The following is a 23,741-nucleotide window of genomic DNA, read 5'->3' as shown; positions in this document are numbered from 1 at the left end:
AATTTCTAGGACACTATGAAGGTGGTTCCAAGAGGAAAGTTCATAGCATTGAGCTTATACATTAAAATAATAGAAAGATACCAAATAAATAATCTAACATTACACTTCAAGGCTCTAGAAAAAGAATAAATTAACACCAAAATCAATAGAAGACAGGCTCAAACATAAGAGCCAGAATCAATAAAATTGAGATTTTAAAAAAATCAAAAAATCAACAAAAAAGTTGGTTCTTTAAAAGAATAAACAAAATTAATAATCCCTTAGCTAAGACAACCAAAAGAAAGAGGGAAAAAACTCAAATTATTAAAATCTGTGATGAAAAAGGAAATATCACCAGAGACACTACTAAAATACAGAGGATAATCAGAAACTATTTTGAAAATTTGTACTCCAATAACCTAGAAAACCTTGAAGACATTGAAAATTCCTAGAGACATATGACCTACACAAATTGAATCAGGAGGATATTAAAAAATTTAAACAGATCAATTTCAAGTAATGAAATTGAAGACACCATCAAAAGCCTAGCAACGGGGCTGGAGGTGTGGCTCAAGCGGTAGCGTGCTCGCCTGGCATGCGTGCGGCCCGGGTTCGATCCTCAGCACCACATACCAACAAAGATTTTGTGTCCGCCGAGAACTAAAAAATAAATATTAAAAATTCTCTCTCTCTCTCTCTCTCTCTCTCTCTCTCTCTCTCTCTCTCTCTCTCTCTCTCTCTCCTTAAAAAAATAAAAATAAAAATAAAATAAAATAATAGAACATAAAATGTTTAAAAAAAAAAAAAAAAAGCCTAGCAACAAAGAGAATCCCAGGACCAGAGGGATTCTCGGCTGAGTTTCACAGGACCTTTAAAGAAGAACTAATAGCAATCGTCTCAAATATTCCATTAAATAGGAAAAGAGGGAATTTTTACAAACTAATTCTATGAAACTAGTATCACCCTGATACCAAAATCATACAAAGACACACACAAATCATACAAAGACCTCTACAATGAAAACCACAGAACATGACAAAAAGAAATTTCAGATCAATATCCTTGATGAACACAGATGCATAATTTTAAAAGAAAATACTGGCAAATTATAAACAAAAACACATTAAAAAGATAGTGACCCATGATCAAGTGTGTTTCATCCCAGGGATACAGTCTGGTTCAACATATAAAAATTAATAAAGGGGAAGGGGGGATAGGAAGGACATCAGAATAAAATAGACATTATTATTGCTGTAGTATATACGTGACTATATGGCCAATGTGATTCTGCAACCTGTACACTCAGAAAAATGAGAAATTATACCCCATCTGATTCAAATGTTTGATATGTCAAGGTCATTGTACTGTCATGTATAACTAATTAAAACAAATAAAAAAATATTATTCAATGCAGGCATGAATAAGGCTAGGAAAATAAATAAATAAAAATAAAAATTAATAAACATAGTTCATACATAAATAGACTTAAAGACAAGAATCACATAATTATCTCAATAGATGCAGAAGAAAACATCTGACAAAATACAGCATCCATTCATGTTTAAAACACTGGGGAAAAAAAGGGGATAGAAAGAACATACCTCAACACTGTAAAAGCTATATATGACAAACCCAAGGCCAACATCATTCTAAATGGAGAAAAACTGAAACCATTTCCTCTAAAAACATGAACAAGATAGGGATACCCACTTTGACCACTTCTATTCAACATAGTCCTTGAAACTCTAGCCAGAGCAATTACTCAAAAGAAAGAAATGAAAGGAATACAAATAGCAAAAACAGAGAGCTCAAACTATCTGTTTGCCAAAGACATGATTTTATATTTAGAAGCTCCAAAACACTTTACCAAAAAACTTCTAAAACTCATAAATGAATTCAGCAAAATAGCAGAATACAAAACTAACACCCATAAATCAATTGCATTCTATATTCCAATGATAAATCACCTGAAAGAAAAATTAGAAAAACCATCCCATTCACAATAGCTTCAAAAAATAAAACAAAATCCTTGGGAAAAAAATCTAACAAAAGAGGTGAAGAACCTTTACAATGAAAACTACAGAACATGACAAAAATAAATCGAAGAAGACCTCAGAAGATGGAAAGACTTCCCATGTTCATGGATAGGCAGAATTAATATTGTCAAAATGGCCATACTACCAAAAGCATTATACAGATTTAATGCAATTCCCATTAAAATTCCAATGACATTCTTCATAGAAATAGAAAAGGCAGTCATGAAATTCATTTGGAAAAATAAGAAAAACCCAGAATAAACAAAACAATTCTTAGAAAAGCAAAGCAGGAGGCATCACAATATTGGACCTTAGATTATACTAACGAGCTATAGTTAAAAAACAACAGCATGGCATTGTCATAAAAAAAAAAGCATAAAGACCAATGGAATAGAATAAAAGACATAGGGAAAAAACCTATGTAAATACAGTTATCTCATACTAAACAAAGGTACCAAAAACAAGTATTGGAGAAAAGATAGCCTCTTCAACAAATGGTGCTGGGAAAACTGGAAATCTATATGCAGTAGAATGAAATTTAACCCCTAACTCTCACTCTGCACAGAACTCAGCTCAAAGTGGATCAGAGTCCTAGGCATTAGACCAGAGACCTTGTGCCTACTAGAAGAAAATTAGGCACGACTTTCTTTCATGTTGGTTTAGGAACTGACTTTCTTAACAAGATTCTGAATGCAAGAAGTAAAATAAAGAATCAGTAAATGGGATGGTATCAACTGAAAAGCTTCTCCACACCAAAGGGAACAATCAAGAATGTGAAGAGAGCACGTACAGAATGGGAAAAAATCTTTGCCACCTGCACCTCAGATAGAGCATTGTTCTCCAGGATATATGTAAAGAACTCAAAAAACTTAACACCAATATATATATAAATGGGCTAAGAAACTGAACAGACACTTCACAGAAGAAGAAATAAGATCAGGCAACAAAAACATGAAAAACTGTTCAACATCTCTAGCAATTAGAGAAATGCAAATTCAAACTACACTGAGATTTCATCTCACTCCAGTCAGAATGGCAATTATGGAGAATACAAGTAACAATACATGTTGATGAGGATGTGGAGAAAAGGAACATTCATACATTGTTGGTGGGACACAAGTTGGTGCAACCACTTTGGAAAGCAGAATAGAGATTCCTCAGAAAACTTGGAATGGAACCACCCAGTTTGGAATGGAATTAGACCTAGTCATCCTACTCCTTCAGTATATACCCAAAGGACCTAAAATCCGTGTACAACAGTGACACAGCCACGTTAATGTTTATAGCAGCTGAATTCACAATTGTTAAGATATGGAATTAACCTAGGTGCCCTTCAACAGATGAATGAATAAAGAAAAATGTGGTAAATATACACAATGAAGTAATATTCAGCTATTAAGAAGAATGACTTTATGACTTTGCCTGTAAATGGATAGATTTAGAGATCTTCATGTAAGTGAAATAAGTCAATCCCCAAAACCAAAGGTCAAATGTTTTCTCTGATATTTGGAAGCTAACCCACCATAAGGGAGGAGGGGGAGAATAGACAAAGGGGAATGAGAGGAAGGGAGGGGGATAGGAAAAGGAAAGACAGTGGAATGAATCTGACATAACTTTCCTGTGTACACATATGAATACACCACAGTGAATCTCACCATCATGTGTATTCACAAGAATGAGGTTCTTATTAGAATAAGAGATATTCATTGCTTATATAATTATATCAAAATGGATTCTACTGTCATGCATAACTAAAAAGGACCAATAAAAAATATTAAAGCCCCAGTGAGGTACTATGATATACCTATCATCATGGCTAAATTTTAAAAGATGAATAATTCTAAGGGCAGGTAAGAAGGCCATGCAACTGGAAATCTTACTCATGGCAGGTGGGAATGCAAAATGGTACAGTTACACTGGGAAAGTTTGGTGCTTTCTTACGGAATTATGTTTAACATTTGGCCCAGCAACCCCCTCCCAGGAGCTAAAATGAAAACATAGGTCCACATAAAGACCTGTAAATGAATGCTCAAAGCAGCTTTATTTTAGATGGTTGGTCGAAAACTGACAATAACCCAAATTTTCATCAACTTAACAATAGGGAATAATAAATTACTGATAAAAGCAACACCAAGATTGGATCTCAAGATAACTAGGTTAACTGAAATAAAACCAGACCATTTTTGTTATAAAAGCCTTTTGTGTTATAATTTATTTTTTATAATTTATTATATAAATATATATAGTTTATATATACATAAATAAATAAATCAGATATATAAATTTATAATTTATTATATACGATGACAATGATATGTCACTTTCGAAAAAGGAAAACTATAGAGATAAAGCATGGATTGGTGGTTGCCGGAGGCTGGGGTAGGATCTGAGCGAACTTTCTGGGGCAATGGAATGTCTTGATTGTAGTGGTGCCATGTGGCTTCCCATTTGTCAAAACTCAACAGACTACATGCAGAAAGCATGAAATTCATTGTATGTCATTTATTCCTTGATAAATCTGACCAAGAAAAGGACACGACTGTCTGATCCCTACTGTTTTAGTTTCTAAAACAAAAACAAAAACAAAAAAATACCCTATATTTTGGTCCCACTGCTACCTGATCCCCTAAATTGATCAATCTGAATATTTGTACTTTCCAAGGTAACAAATGTGTTTTCCAAACTTTTCCTGCAAATCTCTCTGTAGTGGGAGGGTGGGGGGCACTGGAAGGAGCCATGCCCAGGAGAAGCACAGCAAAATCAAGAGCTTTAACCTAGGGTAGGGATTTAGAATTCATCGTTAACTTCACTTCCTACTGTCCAAGACTAAATCGCCAGAGGAGTTGAGAACTTAAAAAGAGAAAGCACACAGCTGTCTAGACTTGGGCTTTTGTTTCTGTGTATTTTATCATCAAAAAGCCACAGATGCGTTCTTGAAAGCAAAGGCCCTTCTGCTGCAATCCTTACAAGTGCTGACAACAGAGACCTCAGAAAACAACTTCACACAAAGTCTGAGCTTCTTTGGTTGTGGTTTCCCTTCGTGGTGGAGAAGAGCCCTTCTCAGAGAAATGAGGAACAACACCCGCCCAAGGGCATGCCTGCTGCTCACCTGTGCAGGTATTCTAAGCTGCTGATTGAAATCCCAGGACACCCTTGAGTTAAGATTCCTGGATCTTGATGCTCATGTTATCAGAACCACGTGGAAGAAATTGGTGCTTTGTGTGGTGTTTATTCTGTCAATTGCCAGCAATGAGTAAGTGTAAGAGAGCTTCTGATTCAGAAAGCCTGTTAACCATAATTAGCCTTTCAAAGCATTCTCCAGAAAAGCATCCCCCCCTTTATCTTTTATGAAACCATATTTCATTGTGTCTAAGACATCATAGAGAGTGTAAGAGAGGAAAACAAGTTGCGAATTAAACCATGGCCCCGTGCTTTTTCACTTCTTAGGAGTTGCCTTGTACACTGTTCAAAGAGCTTTTAAACTTATTCAGACAGGTTTTCTCATCCTGCGTCACCTTGGGGCACATGAAAAAAAAAAAAAAACATGCAAAGAATATTAGTTAATTAGGGTGTATTGAGTCTAATTTTTCTGAGTCACATCTCATTTTAATTCAAAGTCATCAAATCTCTTGTTTTGCCAGACTCTCCCGCTTTCTAGGTCCAGCGTTGCAAACTTGCTCTGCAAAGGGCAAGATAGCAAATAATTTAGGTTTTGCCAGGCCCTGTGCTCTCTGGCACAGTTACTCAACCCTGTGGCTAAAGAGCAAACTCAGACATAGGCAATGCTTAAATGAATGGCATGGACGGGTATGTCCCCCTCTATTTATTTATTTATTTTTGGAGGGTACCAGGGATCACACCCAGGGTTCTTCAATCACTGAGCCACATTCCTAGCCCATTTTTATTTTTTATTTTGAGACAGAGTCTTGCTAATTTGCTGAGGCTGCCTCAGCCTCCCAAGCTGCTGGGACAAAAAAAAAAAAAAAAAAAAAAATTCGAACATGAAAATTGAATTCCATAGATTTTTCATGTTTTGAACTCTAATAATTCTTTTGATTTTTTTCAGCTCTTTAAAAATGTAAAAACGTACTTATAGGCTATACAAAAACACAGAGTGAACTGAACTTGGTCTGTGGGTTGTGGTTTGCCAATCATTGCCCTATGCCATTGGAAGCATTATTAATGCAATATATATATTTTAAAATATATACTTTAGCTTACAGGACTATCTTTGGGCCACTGACACTTGATTTATAAATTTGAATACTGGAAAGCTTCACTAGGATAGGCGGTGTTGTGCTGCAATAACAAACAGTCCCAGAATCTCAGTATCTGAAAACAAAGGCTTATTTCCTCTCACACAAGGTCCTCTGAAGGTCAGGGCTACTCTCTAGGCCAGTTTCCCCATGTAACGAATGAGCTTTGCTCCTCCATACAAACATGGGCCTCCTCAGTATGGACAGGGGACAAGATTATGGGAGATCACACACCAGCTTAGTTTTCCTCCAGAGGTGCATGTGTCACTTATAGGTAAAACCAGCCACATGACTCTGTGCTTTTAAAATACATCTACAGATTTATTGACATTTCCACTTCCAAATGGAGCCTGAATCCTTTTCCCTTGCAGGTGGGCCAGGCGGAGTGCCCCCCTGCTGGTATCGTGTGACTTGAAAGACCCGGTCGCTAAAAGGCTAAAAGGATACCTGACCTGGCCACCATTCTCACATTACTCACTCTGGTGAAGGTCAGCCACGGTGGCATGAGGACACCCAAGCAGTCCTGAGGGGCCACAGGAGGAGGAGTCCCTGTGGGGAGGAGCTGGCTCTCGGGGGTGAACTGGCTGGCTCTGTGGGTGGATCCTCCAGCCTCCATCTAGCTCTCAGGTGACTCCAACCTGCAGACCTCAAGTCCTCCAGCTGGACCCTTGAACATAACCAGGCAGAGATAAGCCATCCCCCTCACACCTATGTCCTACCAGAATTCCTGAGCCACACAAATGGTGAGGTAACACGTGACTGTCATTGTTTTAACCCGCCAAGGTTTGAGGGTTATCTGTTACACAGCAAGAGACAAACCATGCGTGTTGCTTTCCCAGAGTTTGGCAAGTCCAAGTTTCCCATTGCCCTAACGGAGGGAGGAACTAGTGGCTGGTAAATGTCTTGGTCTAACACAGAGTGTCAATGAGAAGTTTCCAAACAAAGACCCCAACTCATTCCTTTCTTCAGTGGTTGACCAGAGGCTGTTGACTGAAACATCGTGGGATTACTCAGATCCCAAGATATTGCCAGGTATGATACCCAGGTTCAGAGATATTCAGGCAATGACACTGAAGCTGGACAGCCATTTTTAAGTGTCTTTGTTGAAACAATACTCCTTGGTTTTATAAACATTAAAATGTTAAAAAAAAAAAAACATTTGGGAATTCCTAGAAATTTATTTTCTTTAACTAGGAAATCAAAGGTAGGAGATTTGGAGATAAAGTGAGAACACTGGAGATGGGGGTCCAGCTCAGTGGTAGAGCATTTGCCCCACAGGCATGAGGCCCCGAGTTCAATCCCCAGCACCAAGAAGAAAGAAAATAAGAACACAGGTAGAAAAAGTTCTCATACCCAAAGCAAAGCAAATGACAGTGAGTGTTCTATATTTAAAAATATACACATGGCTACATAAACTATAAGTATAATCATAATCATAACCAAGGTCTATCTGACTTTTACACAGTTTGAAATGTTCCAGATTCAACTAAAACCTACAACTATCTCAAGTATCTCTCTATATATGTTATGCATATATTCATATTTGTGTGTATACATACATACATATGCATATATGCACATACATATACACATATGTGTGTATATGTGTGTGTTTGTGTGTGTGTGTGTGTCTACATAGAAAGAGAAAGAGAGAGAGAATACTTAGGGGATGTATACACCTGCTGTGTATGAATTTTCTGTAAATCCTTTGTAGTAAACAGCAGTCTTGATCGTGCTTGACTCATAACTCTTTTGTTGTACCAGCAAGACCTGCTAGGATGCAGCAAGAAGCAGCATGATTTTTACCCCAGGCTCTGTTCCAACTGTGTTTTTGAATTCAACCTTTACTTTTCCCTTTTGTGAAATCTTGGATGAGACCCCTCACTCTTGTCTAGACATACTTTCTTTTGAAATTGTAGTTAAAAAAAATACAACATAGATTTTACCTTTGTAACATTTTTAAGTATACAATTCAGTGATGTTGTGTATCTACATTTTCATGAATCAGATCTCCAGAATTTTTTTCATGTTGAAAACAAAACACAATATTCATTAACCAACTCCACATTTGCCCGTCTTCCCATCTCCTGGAAGTCCCCATCCTAATTTCGGTTTCCATGAATTTGCCTACTTTAGGTATCTCACATAAGTGGAATCATATGAGATAGATAGATAGATAGATAGATAGATAGATAGATAGATAGATAGATAGATAGATAGATAGATGATAGATAGATAGATAGATAGATAGATAGATAGATTTTTTTGTGGCTATCACATTTCTCTTAGCATAATGTCTTCAAAGTTAATCCATGATGTAGCTCAAGAGAGGATTTCCTTCCCTTTTAAGACTGAATAATACCCCACTTTGTTTATCCATTCCTTCAGTGAACGTGATGTATAAATATCTCTCCAAGACCCTGCTGTCGATTCTTTCGGATATATACCCAGAAGTGGGATTGCTGGATCCTATGGTAGTTTCACTTTTAACTTTTTGAGGAAGTGCCATACTGTTTTCCATATTTGTTGTATATTTTACAGTCCCACCAAGAGGGTACAAGTTTTCCAATTTTTCTACAAGCTTACCAAATCTTTTTATTTTATGGGGTAGTCATCCTAATGGATACAAAGTGATATCCCTTTGTAGTTCTAATGTGCATTTTGTCTAGTCTTAAATAATAAAGTCCTTTGATCATTTTTAGTTCCAAAGAATAATCTCAATTTAGTAAACATGATAAGCAAAAAGTTACATCTCCTGTGCACTCCTGAAAAGGTGTTCCCATCCTAATCCCTGGAATCATAAAGTTATGTTATGTGGCTTTTTAGATACATTACAAGGGGGCAATAAGATGGCAGGTGGAAATAATTAGACTTCCTCACAATGAACCCAGCCTAATTCTTTTTTTTTTTTTTTTTTTTGTGATGCTGAGGATAGAACTCAGGGCCTTACGCATGAAAGGCAAACACTCTACCAACTGAACTATATCCCCAACCTTAATTCCTTCTTAAGATTAGGAGCCATCTCATCATAAAGTCATGAAAAGTTAATTTCTGTTTTATTATAAATTACTGCGATTTCTAAACTTGTTTGGAATTCCTGCCTGTGCCTTGAACTCACCCATGCCTGCTTTCCCTGGCCAGATAACAACCCTCTCTGAAACCTCAGTGGCGCCTCGTAAATTTTGAAACACCTTGAAATATAATGCCATGTAGATCATTAATCTTCTATCTGCCTTTGTATTAAGCTTGTTGAAATCCTTTTATCTGTAAGTTCTCAACTTTTTGTGCTATATAACCGTGTTCCTGGAGAGCTGGGGTGCTGATCTCTGGCCCGAGATTTCGGGTGAGACAGTTGCTGGCCAGCCTTTGTGTACACAAATACAAGCTTGCTTTCATCTGATTTAAAATTGGGGTCAATGGTCTTTTCTTTGCATCGGGGATCAACACTTGACTTCCAGAATGCTTGTGACTCCTCCAGGTTGGGAGATGGAAGGTTCAGGAAACACCATCCTCAACAAAAGCAGATGCTTGCATTTTCCATTGAAGCAGACTCCAAAGATGATTCTTTTTCTCCTGTAGCACTTAGTGGTATCTTCAGAGTTAACCCCTCTGGACTCTTGGGCAATGCTTGCCTCTGGCCAGATGTTTCTCACTCCATCTTCATCCTCTGCTGCCAGGGGTAACCTGTCCAGCCTCTCAGATGAGGCCCCTCTCCTTTGCCATGAAGACTTTAGGGACACATCTTTTCCAATAACCCCACAGCTGGACCTCCCCACTGTCCTCTTGGCCCAGGAGACCTCTCGGGCATCCTCTCCCCTATGCCCATCATTGGAAGATGCCCAGTTTTCTCTCCATTATATGTATATACCTTTGCTTAGCCATCAGCAGGCAGTTCCTGCCATAGCCTTTGACTTTTCAGAGGACAACAAGGTTTAAAATTTGTAAGTGTGTCTTAAACTACTTTTAAATAATAATCTGGATTCATTCAACATTTTTTAAGATGAAAATTATGAACTATTTTTCTGATCTTGCTTTTAGATACTTTGCCCAAGCTTTTTAAATTAGTCAATATGTGTTTTTATTTGGCATATCTACATAGAAGCAGAAACGGTTTCAGGAAGTATGATATGGTTGCACCTATTTATATGAAATGTTGGTTAAAACTTGGAAATTCTGAGATAATTCACATTTCTTCCTTAAATGACTTATTTTTTCTTAGGGCTATTTGCAAAGTCCATCTCTTCTGAACATTTGCCCCAAACCCCACACTTTCCAACTTGAAACTCAGGATCATTGCGCCACGTCTGCATGGAAAAGGACGTTTTACAAGAACTCAGTTAACTGTAAGTGACTTGAGCCACTTCCTCTCTCCCCTTCCCTTCTGTATCTTGCTCAAGTTTGTACTTCTCTGGGGGTTCAAAGGATTTGCACATCATGAAATTCATTATTGTTTATGTCATGAATTGTCTGTCACTCTAAATACCAACTTAAATAACTTTCCAATCCAAATCCAGGATATCAAAATCAAAGTTACCTTACAGGGGATGGGGTTGTGGCTCAGTGGTGGAGCACTTGCCTAGCATGTGTGAGGCACTGAGTTAGATCCTCAGCACCACATAAAGATAAAAAAAAATGAATAAAAGCAAAGTTACCTTTCATATGGGAAATGCTCAGCTTACCTTCTGTAGGTCAGTTCTTGAAAACACACACAAAAAGAAAACCCTTGTAAGTTATTGAGTCTTAGAAGACTGCTGAGGACCTAGAGAAATGGGGAGGAGGCCTACTTGCACTAAAAATCATTGCAAACCTTTTGAATTTTACACAAATAGATTCTCAATTTTAAAAATTTGTTTTAAAAGATAATTTCCAAGTGAAAATATAAAATTACCATATAGCATTCAACTGCTGTTACAAGCAAAAGTCACCCTTTGATATCAGAAAATAGAGTTTAAAATTTTTTAAGGATAGTTGAATGTTGTTTAGTAAATGGAGGATTTAAAACTGAGTTAAGCTTGGTAATTTTTTTTTTTTTGCTTTTTTTTTTTTCACTTTCTGGGAGACAAAGATAGTCTTGGCTCTCATATTGTTTAATATTGTGACAGAGAAAGCATGGCTTTTGTAGGGTGGGACAGTGAACAAAGCCGGATTCACAGGTCATGGGTCTCTTTCTCATCTGGGTGCCTGCGGTCTAGCAAGCTCCAGTTGGGTGTTGGGGACAAAGAAGACCTGGCACCATCCTGGAAAGACACTTGAACTCTGGAAAAGACAAGGTGGCGCTTTGACTTCTCTGAGAGGAGACAGCAGACCTTGAAGCCCAGGAGCAGCACAAAGGCAGAGGAGGAGCCCCTGGTCTCTGAATGCAAGGGAGGCCTGCGTGTGGAGAGGAGGGAGATGCTGCTTCTCCCGGCTGGGTGTCCACACCCAGGACACATGGGAAACCCAGGCCTGAATCCCCAAGCAACTGGCCCAGCTCCCAGTGGTGATCCCGCTGGGCAGCGTAAGGGGGGTAGCAAGGGTGAGGAAATGTCCTGACCTCTGAGCTCAGGTAGGACATTCCCAAGCCTCTGCTTTTCTCGTTTGTAAATCAGTAATAACTAGAAGCACATTGTAGAGTTGGTGTGCAGGATTGACATAGGTGAAGTGCCTCTCACGGTGTCAGGGAGCGTCATAGTTGCTCAGTAACTAGTCCTTTTGTTTCTGTCCCTGTTGCTCTGCCCTGTAAACAAAACTCAGTGGTAAGGGGGCTCCTGTGAGCGGCTCCTTTTGCCCTCATTTCCCTCCCCTTTTGTGGTGACCTCCTGCACCACCCAATCTGTGAAACCAGGAACTGCATTTTCCAGACTCCTTGCTTCTAGGGCTCCAGAGCCAGCCAGGTGACACCAGTAAGAGACAGTCGTGTGACATGTAGAAGCAGAAGGAGACGGGGACCATCTCGTTCCTTCTGGAAAGTCAGGTCACAAAGATGTGGGGTCTGGAGGTAGCGGGGACCATGGTGGCAGCAGACCCCACGGCAGAGGTTCACCCTTGACGTCAATCACTGGCCCCTGACTTCTGCTCCTCAGGCCCTTCCAGTGGCTTTGTTAAGCTTCTGAGTCCTGGGTCGAGTCCTTTTGCTTAAAATACCAAGAATGATGACTGCTGTCTCTAGAACTGAATCCTGACCAATTCTGAAATGAGTCCTCTGAGAAAACACAGAAACCCACACGCAAACTTCTGTGAAGGAATTTATTTCATGCCCCCACCTCAGACTTGCTTAGAATTAGGTTTTGAATTGGCGCCCATGTCTAAGCCGTTTCGATGTTCTTGTTTTTCGAGAACTGTTAACATCAAGCAAGGGAAGCTTCCTGGGTCCTGAAGACTTGACTCTGTTTATATATAACATTGAAGTGCAGGCTCTTTGTGGTGATCATGACTCATCCCTTGTCTTTTTTTTTTTTTTTTTTTTTTGGTTGGGAGGAAAATGGTCCTTGAAACAACTTGGCCTTCCAATATCTTCTTCCCTCCTTTCATGGTATAAAGAACTCCAGTTTTTAGCTGGGGATGCTGCTTCCCAACTGAAGCTTATTCCCAGCCTTTGTTAAGGCCAGGCATAGCCATTTGACCAAGTCTGGGGCAGTTAGAAGCAAGGTGATGTTTTGTGTAACTCCTAGAAAGTGTCATGAGAAGGAAGATTCGATCCCTTCTTTGCCCCTGCTTCCTTCTTATTGGCTGGAGTGTGAGTGTCATGATAGACGCACTGACAGCCGTTGTGGATCATGAGGTAGCTACAGATCAGGGCAGAGCAGAGGAGAATGAGACTGTTGACCATAGAACCGTTACCATCTAGGGGTGCTGGGTGGGTTGTCTCTGTTCAGCAAAGAAGGGAAGAACAGGACAGAGACAGCAAGCAAGAAGTAGGTTTGTTGCAAAAGCAACAGAGATACAGAAAGAGACTTCTCCAGAGAGAAGGGGCCCCAGAGCTGAGAACCCAGTGGGGAGTTTGGCCTGTTCTTTTATGGTCTCTGCAATTTCCTCCTTTCCTTATCCCCTCCCCCATCCACACTTTCCCTACATTCATTTCCTTTCATTTCATGGATGCTCCTCTGTCCCCATGTCTGTCTTAGTGTTTCTACTGGGTCCCCTGCTTGGGAGCGCGAGTACAGGAATGTCTGTCTGGTTGGGTCCCTGCTTGTGTCCATGAGGACTTCATCAAGCAGGAAGCTGGCCTTGTCAGAAGACCCTCTCCCTGCTCCCATTCTGGCCCTGCCCCTGACCTCCTCACTTGACATCTTGCCGCGGCTGCCTCAGCCCTTCTCCGTTTCCCTCAGAACCACCCCATAGGCCTGGATTACCAGTGGGGCAGGCTGTGAGAGATGTTGATCTCAGTTTAAAATTAAAGACACGAAGATGATTTCACAGGGGCCAGTTCAGTGTACGTGGCGGCAAAACATCATTTTGGTTGACTCAGGTACTTCCGTAACCAAATAAAGATACCCATTTGGGGTTGAGTCAAAGGCAGGTCCTGGCCCTTGCTGATGTGTCTCTCAGCATTGGAGTTATCCATTCAAACTGGCGGAGTTTTGTTAGACTGGCCCTCTGCTGCTCCTCGTGTGACCAGAGCCCAGGCGACAGCACACCTCGTGGTGCAACCTGCTCCGCAGCTCTGTGTTCTGAAGCCCGTAGACCAGCGGGTTAAAACACTGGGCAAATGCAAAGACACCAAAAAGCACCAGATTTAGAGCAAAGAAAGACACCCCACACCTCTTGCCTACACCCAAGATGATCAGGGTTGGCAATACGTGTAAACTTATCTGCACTAAATGAATAAGAACTGTTTTCCTCGCTTTGAGGTTGGACCTGTTAAAATGGCCGGCTCGTTTCCCTTCTCGATAGATCAGAGAGTAACTTAGAAGAATGACAGATAAAGGAAGGAACAGGAAAACCAAGCCCATGGCTCTGGCAGGAATGCTATTCAAGGTCACAGGGCATAGGGGTTCCAACTTAAAAACAGCAATGGGGGCTAAGTTAGTGACCTCGATGAGAAATAAGCAGACATTCTTGAGTATTATGGTCGTCCAGGTTCCAGCCAGAATCCTGTACTTAACTGAACCCACCAAGGACAGAGATTTCAGTGGCCAGCAAATCGCCAGGTAAGTGTTGAGAGCCATCAAGGCCAGAGTGAAGAGAATCCCTTCTCCAACACTTAGCTGCAGCCCAAACACCACCCAGCAGATGAGCCGCGGGCTGTGGGCCAGCAGGGCCCGCATTCCTTGGAAAACAACCCCCAGGCCACAGTAGGAGGAGATGCACAGCAGATGGTGGCAGAGGAGGATGTGCCGGACCTCTTTCCTCAGTTTCCGATCCTGTGACACTATGGTGACAATGACGATGGTGATGAATGTGGCGAAGGAGAAAGCAACCAAATACACAGAGGCCTTCACCGATGCTTCCAGCCTCAGCCAATCTGATATGTTGCAATGCTCAGAAGACACGTTCATGATCTTTGGGGCTGGCTCAGCTCCTGGAGGAGAAAGGGACAAGAATAAGTGACTCTGTGCTGAAGCTGCTCTTGTGACTCTCAGCTGTCCCTTCTCAAGGAATAGATGCACATCCCTTGGGATAGAGGAAGACAACTTTAGATAGTATTGATATGGATCAGTGAAATAGGAGAAATCCTCAGAAGTCGTCTGCTTAGTTGAGGGAGGGGCACATAAGCAAATCATACAAAAAAGGAGGTTTGAAAGATGTGTTCTGAGCACCCAGCAGATTGCTCCAATTCAGGTCAGCAGTCTGATTCTTCATGCATCTTTTTCTTTCTTGGATTGCAAGAGCTTGAAGTAAGAGCCTAAAGCATATTATCAAGTCAATTGATTAGCCACTAAGCCCATGTTAACACCTAGGGCCTGCCGAGGTCTGGGGAAGAGGTGGGGGCCAGAGCTGTGAGGAGTCATTCATTCAGGGCCTTCCACGAAAGGGAGATGAACAGTGATGATGGCGATCAGGGCTGACATTTGCTGGACTCTCTCCAGGAGTTAAAACCTGTCTCAGAGCATATTCCTCAGGACCCCCAGTAGGTTTTATCTCTCAGCAAGCAGTTTTAAAATGCACTTTTCACAAATGAGATGAAAAAGACTTAGAAGGGCTAAGATTTACGGTTTGGATCTTGAATGTCTCCCAAATGCTTAAGTGTTAAAGATTAGTCCCCAGGATGGAACTACTGGGAGATGGTGGGGCCTGGTGAGAGAGCTTTCGTCACCAGGGACGTGGCCTTGAAGGGGATACAGAACTCTAGGCCCCCTCCTGACCCTCTTTCGCTTCCTGGCCTGGAGGTGAGCAGTGTCCCTGTGCTACTGCTCAGTCCATGTGCTGCCTTGCCATCTGCCCCAAAGCAGTGGGGCCAGCAACTATGGACTGGAACCTCCAAAACTGTAAGCCAAAGTGAGCCCCTTCTCCTCATCAGTGGACCACCTCAGGTGTGCATTACAGTGATAGAAGGTTGACTGGCACACAGCCACCTCCTCAAGGCCACATGGCTTTTGCATACTGGAGCCAGAGTTTGGATTTCGAACCCCCATGCCAGGACTGGCCCTCTCGACCACTACGAGGAAGCTCATGTCAGATGCAAGACCCAATGAGTGCCTTCTCAGGTTCTCCTATACCCGGGTCCTTTGCCAGCTAGACTCCACAGGTAGGAATATTGTTTTATTTTTAGGAAGCCAATAGACTGCAGGTCCAGGAAACTGCTGGAATCATGGGATTGCTGCCAAATGACAAAGCAGACACAGTAGCCTCAATAAACCTTCTCAAGCAGGCACAGCAATGAATGGCAGACTGGGTGGTAGCTGGGGACCCTTGAACGACCCTATCACCACTGTAGCTGTGAAGCCTGTCGAGGAGATAGCAGCTGTCGCCTGCCCACCTGTACCCCATCCAGGGCAATGTACCCTGTGGCCCTGGTTGCCCCACTCCTTTCCCATGACCTACAACATCAACTGAAAATCGTTCTGTAGATTGCACTGAGTCCACCAGAGTCTATCTCTTAAAAACCTGACCCAAGGCACACAAAGATTGATGTTAAGTAGCTAGCCTCCGGGTTAAGTTGTAGTATGAACAAGCAGAAGAGACCGAGACAGAGAGAGAGGGAGGAGAGGACAGAGATAAATGAGGCTATGAAGCCCTAGAGGCCACAGAAGCTCATGCAGACGAGGGGCCAAGCATTCTCTGCAGAACTTCTGATTTCATGGAGATGCCTCCTTTTCCCTCTATGGGCTCTAAGACTCTAGCACCTCCCTCTGTTATTTGAGCTAGTTAGATGGGTTTTTGTCACTTTATTCTGTCCTCTAGACTTCAAAGTAGAACAAAGAGGCCCAGAAGAGGTAGAGCAGATTGATTTCCCAAAGGACTTATCACAATGGAGATGTCACTACTCCACCATCCTGAGCACCTAAATGCTACCCAGCTCCGCAAGAAATCTCCCACTGAAGACCTCGTTCCTTTTTGCTGGATATTTTGTGGTCCCCTTTTATGGAGAATCTTCCCAGAGCGGATGGATTTTGCTTATAAACCCCAGGCATTTATTTTCTCTACTCTCCAGTTCTACAGAGAGGAATAGAAATTGTAAAGGTCGTGTCATTCTCAAAGTCATTGGTGGTCAAGCTTCTTTTAGTGGTAGATTTTCAATGAAAATCTTACATGAGAACCCCTCGATATTAAACAGAAGACTGCACATCTGCTCTTATCAACACTTCCTCCTTAATTGCTGCCTCCCTAGCCCACGGGACACATTGTTTTGCTCTTGTTCTCAACCAACCTCCATTGAGCACTGAGACATATAATGCATATTCCTCCTCAGTGAGGGTATAAGGCAGTAAGAGTCTCTGACCCCTGAACTCATTGTTTAGTGGATAATGCAGATTACGGTTTAATTAGATAACTCTCACCAAGAACTTGTTTAGTTTTACTTATTCACCAAATGAGCAAGAAAGCCAGGTGTGCTTTGGAAGTATTGTGAGAAAATAAGTGAGCGCTGTGGTCCGAAGAAGTCAGAGAAGGCTTCCTGGAAGAAGTGAGGTCTTTCAAGGATGAGAATTAACATGAAACAGAGCAGGGGTGAGGTGGGGAGGAAGAGGAGAGATGCTGATTGCAGGCAAAGAGAAACAGTGGGAGCCAAGGTGAACCCTACCTGATGCTGCAGGCGTGAGTATTAGCTGGGATTTACTGGAGAGCAGGTTTGTTCAGGGCACTCAGGACCAGACTTGGAGGACCTCCATACCACTCCAAGGGTTCAAACTTATTTTGGGAGTAAGAAGCAGCCTTGCCAGTTGTCGAGAATACAAATAATAACAAATGCTGGGGAGGATGTGGGGAAAGGATACACTCTTACATTGCTGGTGGTACTGCAAATTAGTTCAACCACTTTGGAAAGAAGTATGGAGATTCCTCAAAAACCTAGGAATGGAACCACCATATGACCCAGATATGCCACTCCTCAGTATTTATCCAAAAGAACTAAAATTAGTATACTATAATGATACAGCCATGTCAATACTTTTAGGTAGTGCAATTCACAATAGTCAATTTATGGAACTAGCCCAAATGCCCACCAATAGATACATGGTCTAAAAAAATACAGAACTTATACACAATGGAGTTTTACTCAGCTATAAAAAAATGAAATTATGGATGGCATTTGTTGGTAAATGGATGCAACTGGAGAATATCGTGCTAAGTGAAATAAGCCAATCCCCCTAAACCTAGGGCCAAATGTTCTCTCCCATATGTGGCTGCTAACTCACAATAAGGTGGGGGGGGGAGGGTGGTAAGGAAGAATAAAAATACTTTGTATTAAATATAAGGGAATGAAGGGGATGGAAAGAGAATAGGAATAGGAAAGATAGTAGCATGAATAGGAGATTACATTCCTTTATACATATATGAATACAGGACCGATGTAATTCCATATCATGTACAACCAGAAGATTGGGAAATTATACTCCATATATGTATAACAGTCAAAATACATTCTACTGTCATGTATAACCAATGAAAACAATTTTTTTTAAAAAAAGTAAATTATGGAATTTTCCAGTAAGTGGATGGAATTGGAGAATACCATGCTAAGTGAAATAAGCCAAACTTGGAAAATCCAGAGTCAAATGTTTTCTCTCATAAGGGGAAGCTGAGTAAAATAAGGGGAAATGGGAGCAGGGTTGGATATCACAAAGGCATAGGGAAGGTCAGTGGTATAGAAGAATGAGATGGAGAGAGAAGGACAGGAAAGGGAAGGAAATGTGGAATGAAATCAACAAAATTACATGACGTGCATGTACAAATACACCACAGTGAATTCTGCCCTTATGTGGATTTATAAAGCACCCATCAAAAATAACCAAATTTCCTTCAGAAAGAAGGACTACTAGAGTAGAAGAAGGAGAATAGTGGGAAAGAGGAATGAAGAGAAAATGGGGGTGAGGCGTTGGGGACTGAAATGGAATAAACCAGATTCCATGCATACATGATCTTGTGAAAACAAACCCAACAATTATGTATAACTGTAATGCACTAATAACAGAAGAAAAAGGAAGCTTGTAGATTCACACTTCTTACTATCACATTTTGAAGTAATTAGATACAAGTGGAGATAAAATGGTAACCATTGTGATGCCCACCAGAGGTGAAGAGCTAGGACAAAGTGCCGTCTGCCCAGGGTGGTATTGGACAGGAACCCTGACTGCAGAGCATGTGGCCCAGCAAAAAGGAAATTTGCACAGTGGACCCTTGAACCACAAGAAGTGGCTTAAATACTTTTCATATATATGAATTTCAAGAGGGTTGGAAATCTGCATAATAAATGAAAGCAGGTTTTATTTCCCTTAATTTATTTATGAGACCTCAGGAAGATCAGGAATTTCTTTAGGATCATACACCCAGAATCTCCCCGTCTCCAAATCCATTCTTCTCAGAAGTATATTTGCATACCAGGAATTTGGGACAGCCAAGGCCATGTAATTAGTTCCCCTTTCTACATATTAACTCCATTTAGAGACAGTTCTTAGAGCTGCCTTCTGAAATTCTAAAATGGGGAACAACAACTTCCTTCTAACCCAAAACATTACTTTGGTTTCCACTTTGAGATAGACACAGGAGCCAAGAGACCTCAGCAGAGAGTTACGTTATTATCTCCAAGCACCCTGACCAAATCAGAGCCAGCCACCCCCACTCTCTGCAAAAGTCCTGTGGCAGGTGACAAAGCACACCAGATGGCCTCCTTAAGAGCCTTGCTCAGGGCAAACCCTGAACACAACATGCTTCCCTTGGGGACAGAGAGAATATAAGGAGAAATGACCAGGCCATATATAAAAATAAAACTCTGACCTACCATCTGCAGCAACCAACCCAGGAACCCAATCTCTTATGTCCGGTCACCAGACCAGGAAGCCAGCCTGAGCGGTCAGGCTCGCAGGAAGCCAGACTGCTGTAATGACAACCAGGAAGCCAAAGAATAAAGCCTGTAAAAATTGGCCCCAAACAGCCAAGACTTGATCACTCGCTGGCACTTATCCTAATTTCTGTCCTGCATTTTTTATCTTTGGGTTCTAAAAACATAACACACCTGGGACCAAACAGGGAAAGTCAAATATGCCCCTAACCAATCACGTCAGCTGTCCCTCTCCTATTTAGCTTATCCGCAGCTTCCCCCTGCCAGCAGCCTCAGCTCAGGGCACACCTGAAGCCTCCCCTTTTCCCACTATAAAGCTTTCTCACTCCTCTGCTGGCCCCCGAGTCTCTGCCAGAACATGAGCTCAGAGGACATAGTCTCTGCCTACTCTCATTTGATTGGTCTTTGGTTCTGTATCAGTAGGTAAAGATGGTGCTAATGGCTCCCCCAGGAGGGACACGTGCTCTGAGCCCAGTTTCCAGGAGACTATGAACTGTGGGGGTCCATGCAGCTCCCCATCCTATGCCCTCCTGGTCAGCAGCAGGAGCATGCTAGGACTTTGGGTGAGCAAGACAGATTGGAGGGCAGTCACCACCTTGGGCTCTAGATCCTGAGCTCTGGGTCACTGAGCTGAGAGGATTTTCCACTTCTCTCACCTTGGAGGGTCCACAAAGTGACCCTGCTGAACAGACACCCCACTTCAAACAAAATCCAAGGGGACAACAGGACGAGACTGGAAGGGAGCAAAAGAGAAGGACAATGACAGATGCAAAATATGCCCAAGGACAGTGTGGTTGACTGACCTACAAGATGGCTTAGGAGGTGCCCATGTCTTTAATCCATGCAAAAAGCCTATGAAGTCAATACTACCATATTCCCACTATTCAGAAAATTGGGGAATGGAGGAAGAAGTAACTTGGAAAATTGGGGAATGGAGGAAGAAGTAACTTGGCCAAGGACAATGATTCTAGAATTTGGACCAGGGAGTCCCAGCCTGGGTGCCCCTCTCTAAGCCCGTGGGCCAGGTGCACCAGGCCAACATCTAAGGGCCCCACGCATGCTCCATGCGGTCCTCCCAACAGGCTGCAGAGGTGGGGAGCAGGTCTCCCAGCAGGCTGCAGAGGTGTGGAGAAGGTGACTGCAGAACATTTGGGGAGGGAGCTTCGGGTTGATGTGAACCCTCACTTCAACCCCAGCCCCTCTGGTGTCTGAGGCCATGTTTTGTTCTTGTTGTTTGTTTAGCATTTTTTTCCCCCAACAGCACCAAGGTTGGGTAGGTGAAAAATCCTGGTTATTGAGCAGGTGTCCTAGACAGAGTAACGTCCCCCTAAAACTCTGTTGAAGTCCTAAACCTCAGTGCCTCAGAATGTGACTGTATTTAGTGATAGGACCTTTAAAGAGGTCAATAAGGTAAAACGATTCTATTAATGGTCCCTGATCCAGTCTGACTGGTGTCCTTGGGTCCTAAGAGGAGGTCGAGACCGGCATGAGGATGTCGTACACAGAGAGAAAAGACCATGTAAAGGGACGGGAGGGTGGAGGCCACCTGCCAGCCAAGGAGAGAGACCTTCGAGGACACCTTAGGTTGCACTTCTAACCCCCAAGCCCTGAGGAGTCTAAGGCGCCCAGTGTGCTGACTTTTGTTACGCAGCCCAAGCACAGGGCTACGGCAGGAAGAGGAGGCTGCCAGCTGCCATCTGGGTCTGGGTGGCTGAATGGTTTCCCCTGGGTCCAGCCAGACCCCTCTCAGGACCCACGTGGGGAATTCTGAAGAAACAAAGACTGCGATCTCGGAGATGGAGGAGGTCCTTTACTTCTTGGTGTTTAGGGTCCGTTAAGCCGTGTCTGCCGCCAAGGTCAGAGCCCGTGTCTGAGTCACTGCTGACGGGCAGAACCCACGAGCTGACCGGGAAGTGCAGAAACGAGGCCACGTGCTCATCGGCTGCTGGCAGAAAGTCAAGGAAGAGAAGCAGACGCTTCCAGAATGTTCACCACCTCCCCTAGGATCAGACCACCTCCTCCCTACAATAAACACGCCCCCCCCCAAGGACCTCTCCTTATGTTTTGCTCTGTTCTAGGACCTCCCTTCTTGGAATTTTGAAAATCACTTCAGTCCACAAAGCTTAGACAGTCTCCTCGGTTATTCTTCTCAAAAAGAGCAGGAAGGGTGGGAGGGAATGGGTGATTGCTGAGCATCAGGCCGAGGTCCGTCCTGCAGAGGCAGCTCACAGGGTGACGTGAGGACGGGTGAAATCACAAAGCCTCCTTAGGTACTCTCACTTCTGAGGACAGGAAAATTACACGATCCCCTGATGAGAGTCTCCCCGGGAATCAACCCTAAGTCTCAACCTGCCTTCTTCACGTGGAGGGAAATTCTCCAGCTTCCTCCTCCACTTTTTTCCAACCAAAATTTTTTTTTTTTTTTTTTTTTTTTTTTTTTTTTTTTTAAAGAAAGAGTGAGAGAGAGGGGGGCACAGAGAGAGAGAGAGAGAATTTTAACATTTATTTATTTTTTCTTAATTCTCGGCGGACACAACATCATTGTTGGTATGTGGTGCTGCTGGGGATCGAACCCGGGCCGCACGCATGCTAGGCGAGCGCGCTACCACTTGAGCCACATCCCCAGCCCCCTCCAACCAAAATTTTGATCTACAGACATTCTTCAAAGGGCTCCTGAGATTGGTTATTCTAAAGAGTCAGCCCCTGGCTTTAATAGAATGTTTTCTTTCTCTAAAATACTTACATTTAAACACACATCTCTAAAAGCAACATGAACATGCATCTTTACCCAACCTAGAGCATAAAGAAATATCTTTAAAAACAGATGGCAATGGTGATGGCATTTCTTCATCTTATAATTTAAATAATGATAAGTGGTTATAACTTATTACTAACAATGATATCTTCAAGAACAAAGGATACAATCTGATGACATATTTCAGTCTTTTCTATATGTACCGATATGTAAATAAAAATAAGATGTAGGAGTCCTTCCAGGATTTCAGAAAAAGATTGTGCAGCACGTACTATAATAGCAGCATATATGAAAATTCACATATTTCATGAATCTCAATTAAAACCTAAGTAATGAATTTATCAGAAATTACAGTATTCTGAGGGCTGCGGCTGGGACTCAGTGGTAGAGCGCTTGCCTAGCATGTGTGAGGCACTGGGTTCAATCTGCAACACCACATAAAAATAAGTAAAAAAAAATAAAGGCATTCTGTCCAACTACTCTCTCTCTCTCTCTCTCTCTCTCTCTCTCTCTCTATATATATATATATATATATATATATATATATATATATATATATATATAAATTATCCTGAAATAAAATCATAAGAGTTCTCTTATGATTGGCATGAGACAGGACAAGGAACCAGTAGGCATCTCAACAGATAACTATTCAATTAGTTAGTGGATTTCAACTACCAAGTGCCCCCAGCTTAGATTGAAAAACTAGAGCCACCACAGTAACTGTGACATCACAGTTTGGCCAATCCTGAATCCTATGAGTTTTCTGATCTTTCTCCCTTCTTCCCTCTCTCCCAGATGTCAAAGGTCAGTGTGATGTCAATAAGCTACAAAGAATAAACAACAATCTGTACATTACTGAGCATGTGATTCATTGTTAATACTATGTTCCAGAAGCAGACAAGATGTTGCCTTTGGGCTATTGGTTTGTCTCTGGAGTTCATCTTGTAGTATTTCCTTTGAAATATGCTGATGTTATTTTAATGCTGCATTCTGGCAAGTTTTAAGCTGGTTAAAAGTTAATTTGTTTGTGTAGGACCTTGGCGTTATTAAAGCCTATAACACAGCACATAGTAGCCAACATGGTGAGCTTTGCTTTGCTGGTTGCCAATCCCCTCTTCAAGTCAGTCGTTTTCATTAATTGCACAGTTAAGACAGCAGCCCCACCTAAAGCAATAAGGCAAACCCTGTCTGTCTCTGCAGAACACACCCAGCTTTAGCCATAAACCAGGTGTTTTATTGGTGCAAGTCTTAGCAAAGCTGAAATCAGCAGATTCCATGAAGCTCTTTAGCTCTCT

At 42.0% G+C, this 23,741-nt stretch overlaps 1 protein-coding gene across 9 annotated transcripts in view; it reads right to left on the bottom strand.

Annotated features, from left to right (window-relative positions):
* The window catches only part of LOC120883708 (olfactory receptor 11H7-like), a 63,071-nt gene that overhangs the window by 19,983 nt on the left and 19,347 nt on the right, over positions 1-23,741 (bottom strand). For 4 of the 9 annotated variants that reach the window (XM_078018175.1, XM_078018177.1, XM_078018176.1 and 1 more), the window contains exon 2: positions 7,430-14,771. The exons of 4 other annotated variants lie outside the window; for them this stretch is intronic. In XM_078018175.1, the coding sequence (XP_077874301.1) occupies positions 13,834-14,771 (938 nt within the window). In that variant the 3' untranslated portion in view covers positions 7,430-13,833. Of the gene's footprint in view, positions 1-7,429; positions 14,772-23,741 lie in introns of those variants that run through there. One more of the 9 variants, XR_013424366.1, reaches the window with a different exon arrangement.

The sequence above is a fragment of the Ictidomys tridecemlineatus genome, chromosome 7 (assembly GCF_052094955.1).
Source record: "Ictidomys tridecemlineatus isolate mIctTri1 chromosome 7, mIctTri1.hap1, whole genome shotgun sequence".
Classification (NCBI taxonomy): domain Eukaryota; kingdom Metazoa; phylum Chordata; class Mammalia; order Rodentia; family Sciuridae; genus Ictidomys; species Ictidomys tridecemlineatus.
Note: the sequence above shows the minus strand (reverse complement) of the source record. Positions and strands in the feature narration are given on the sequence as shown.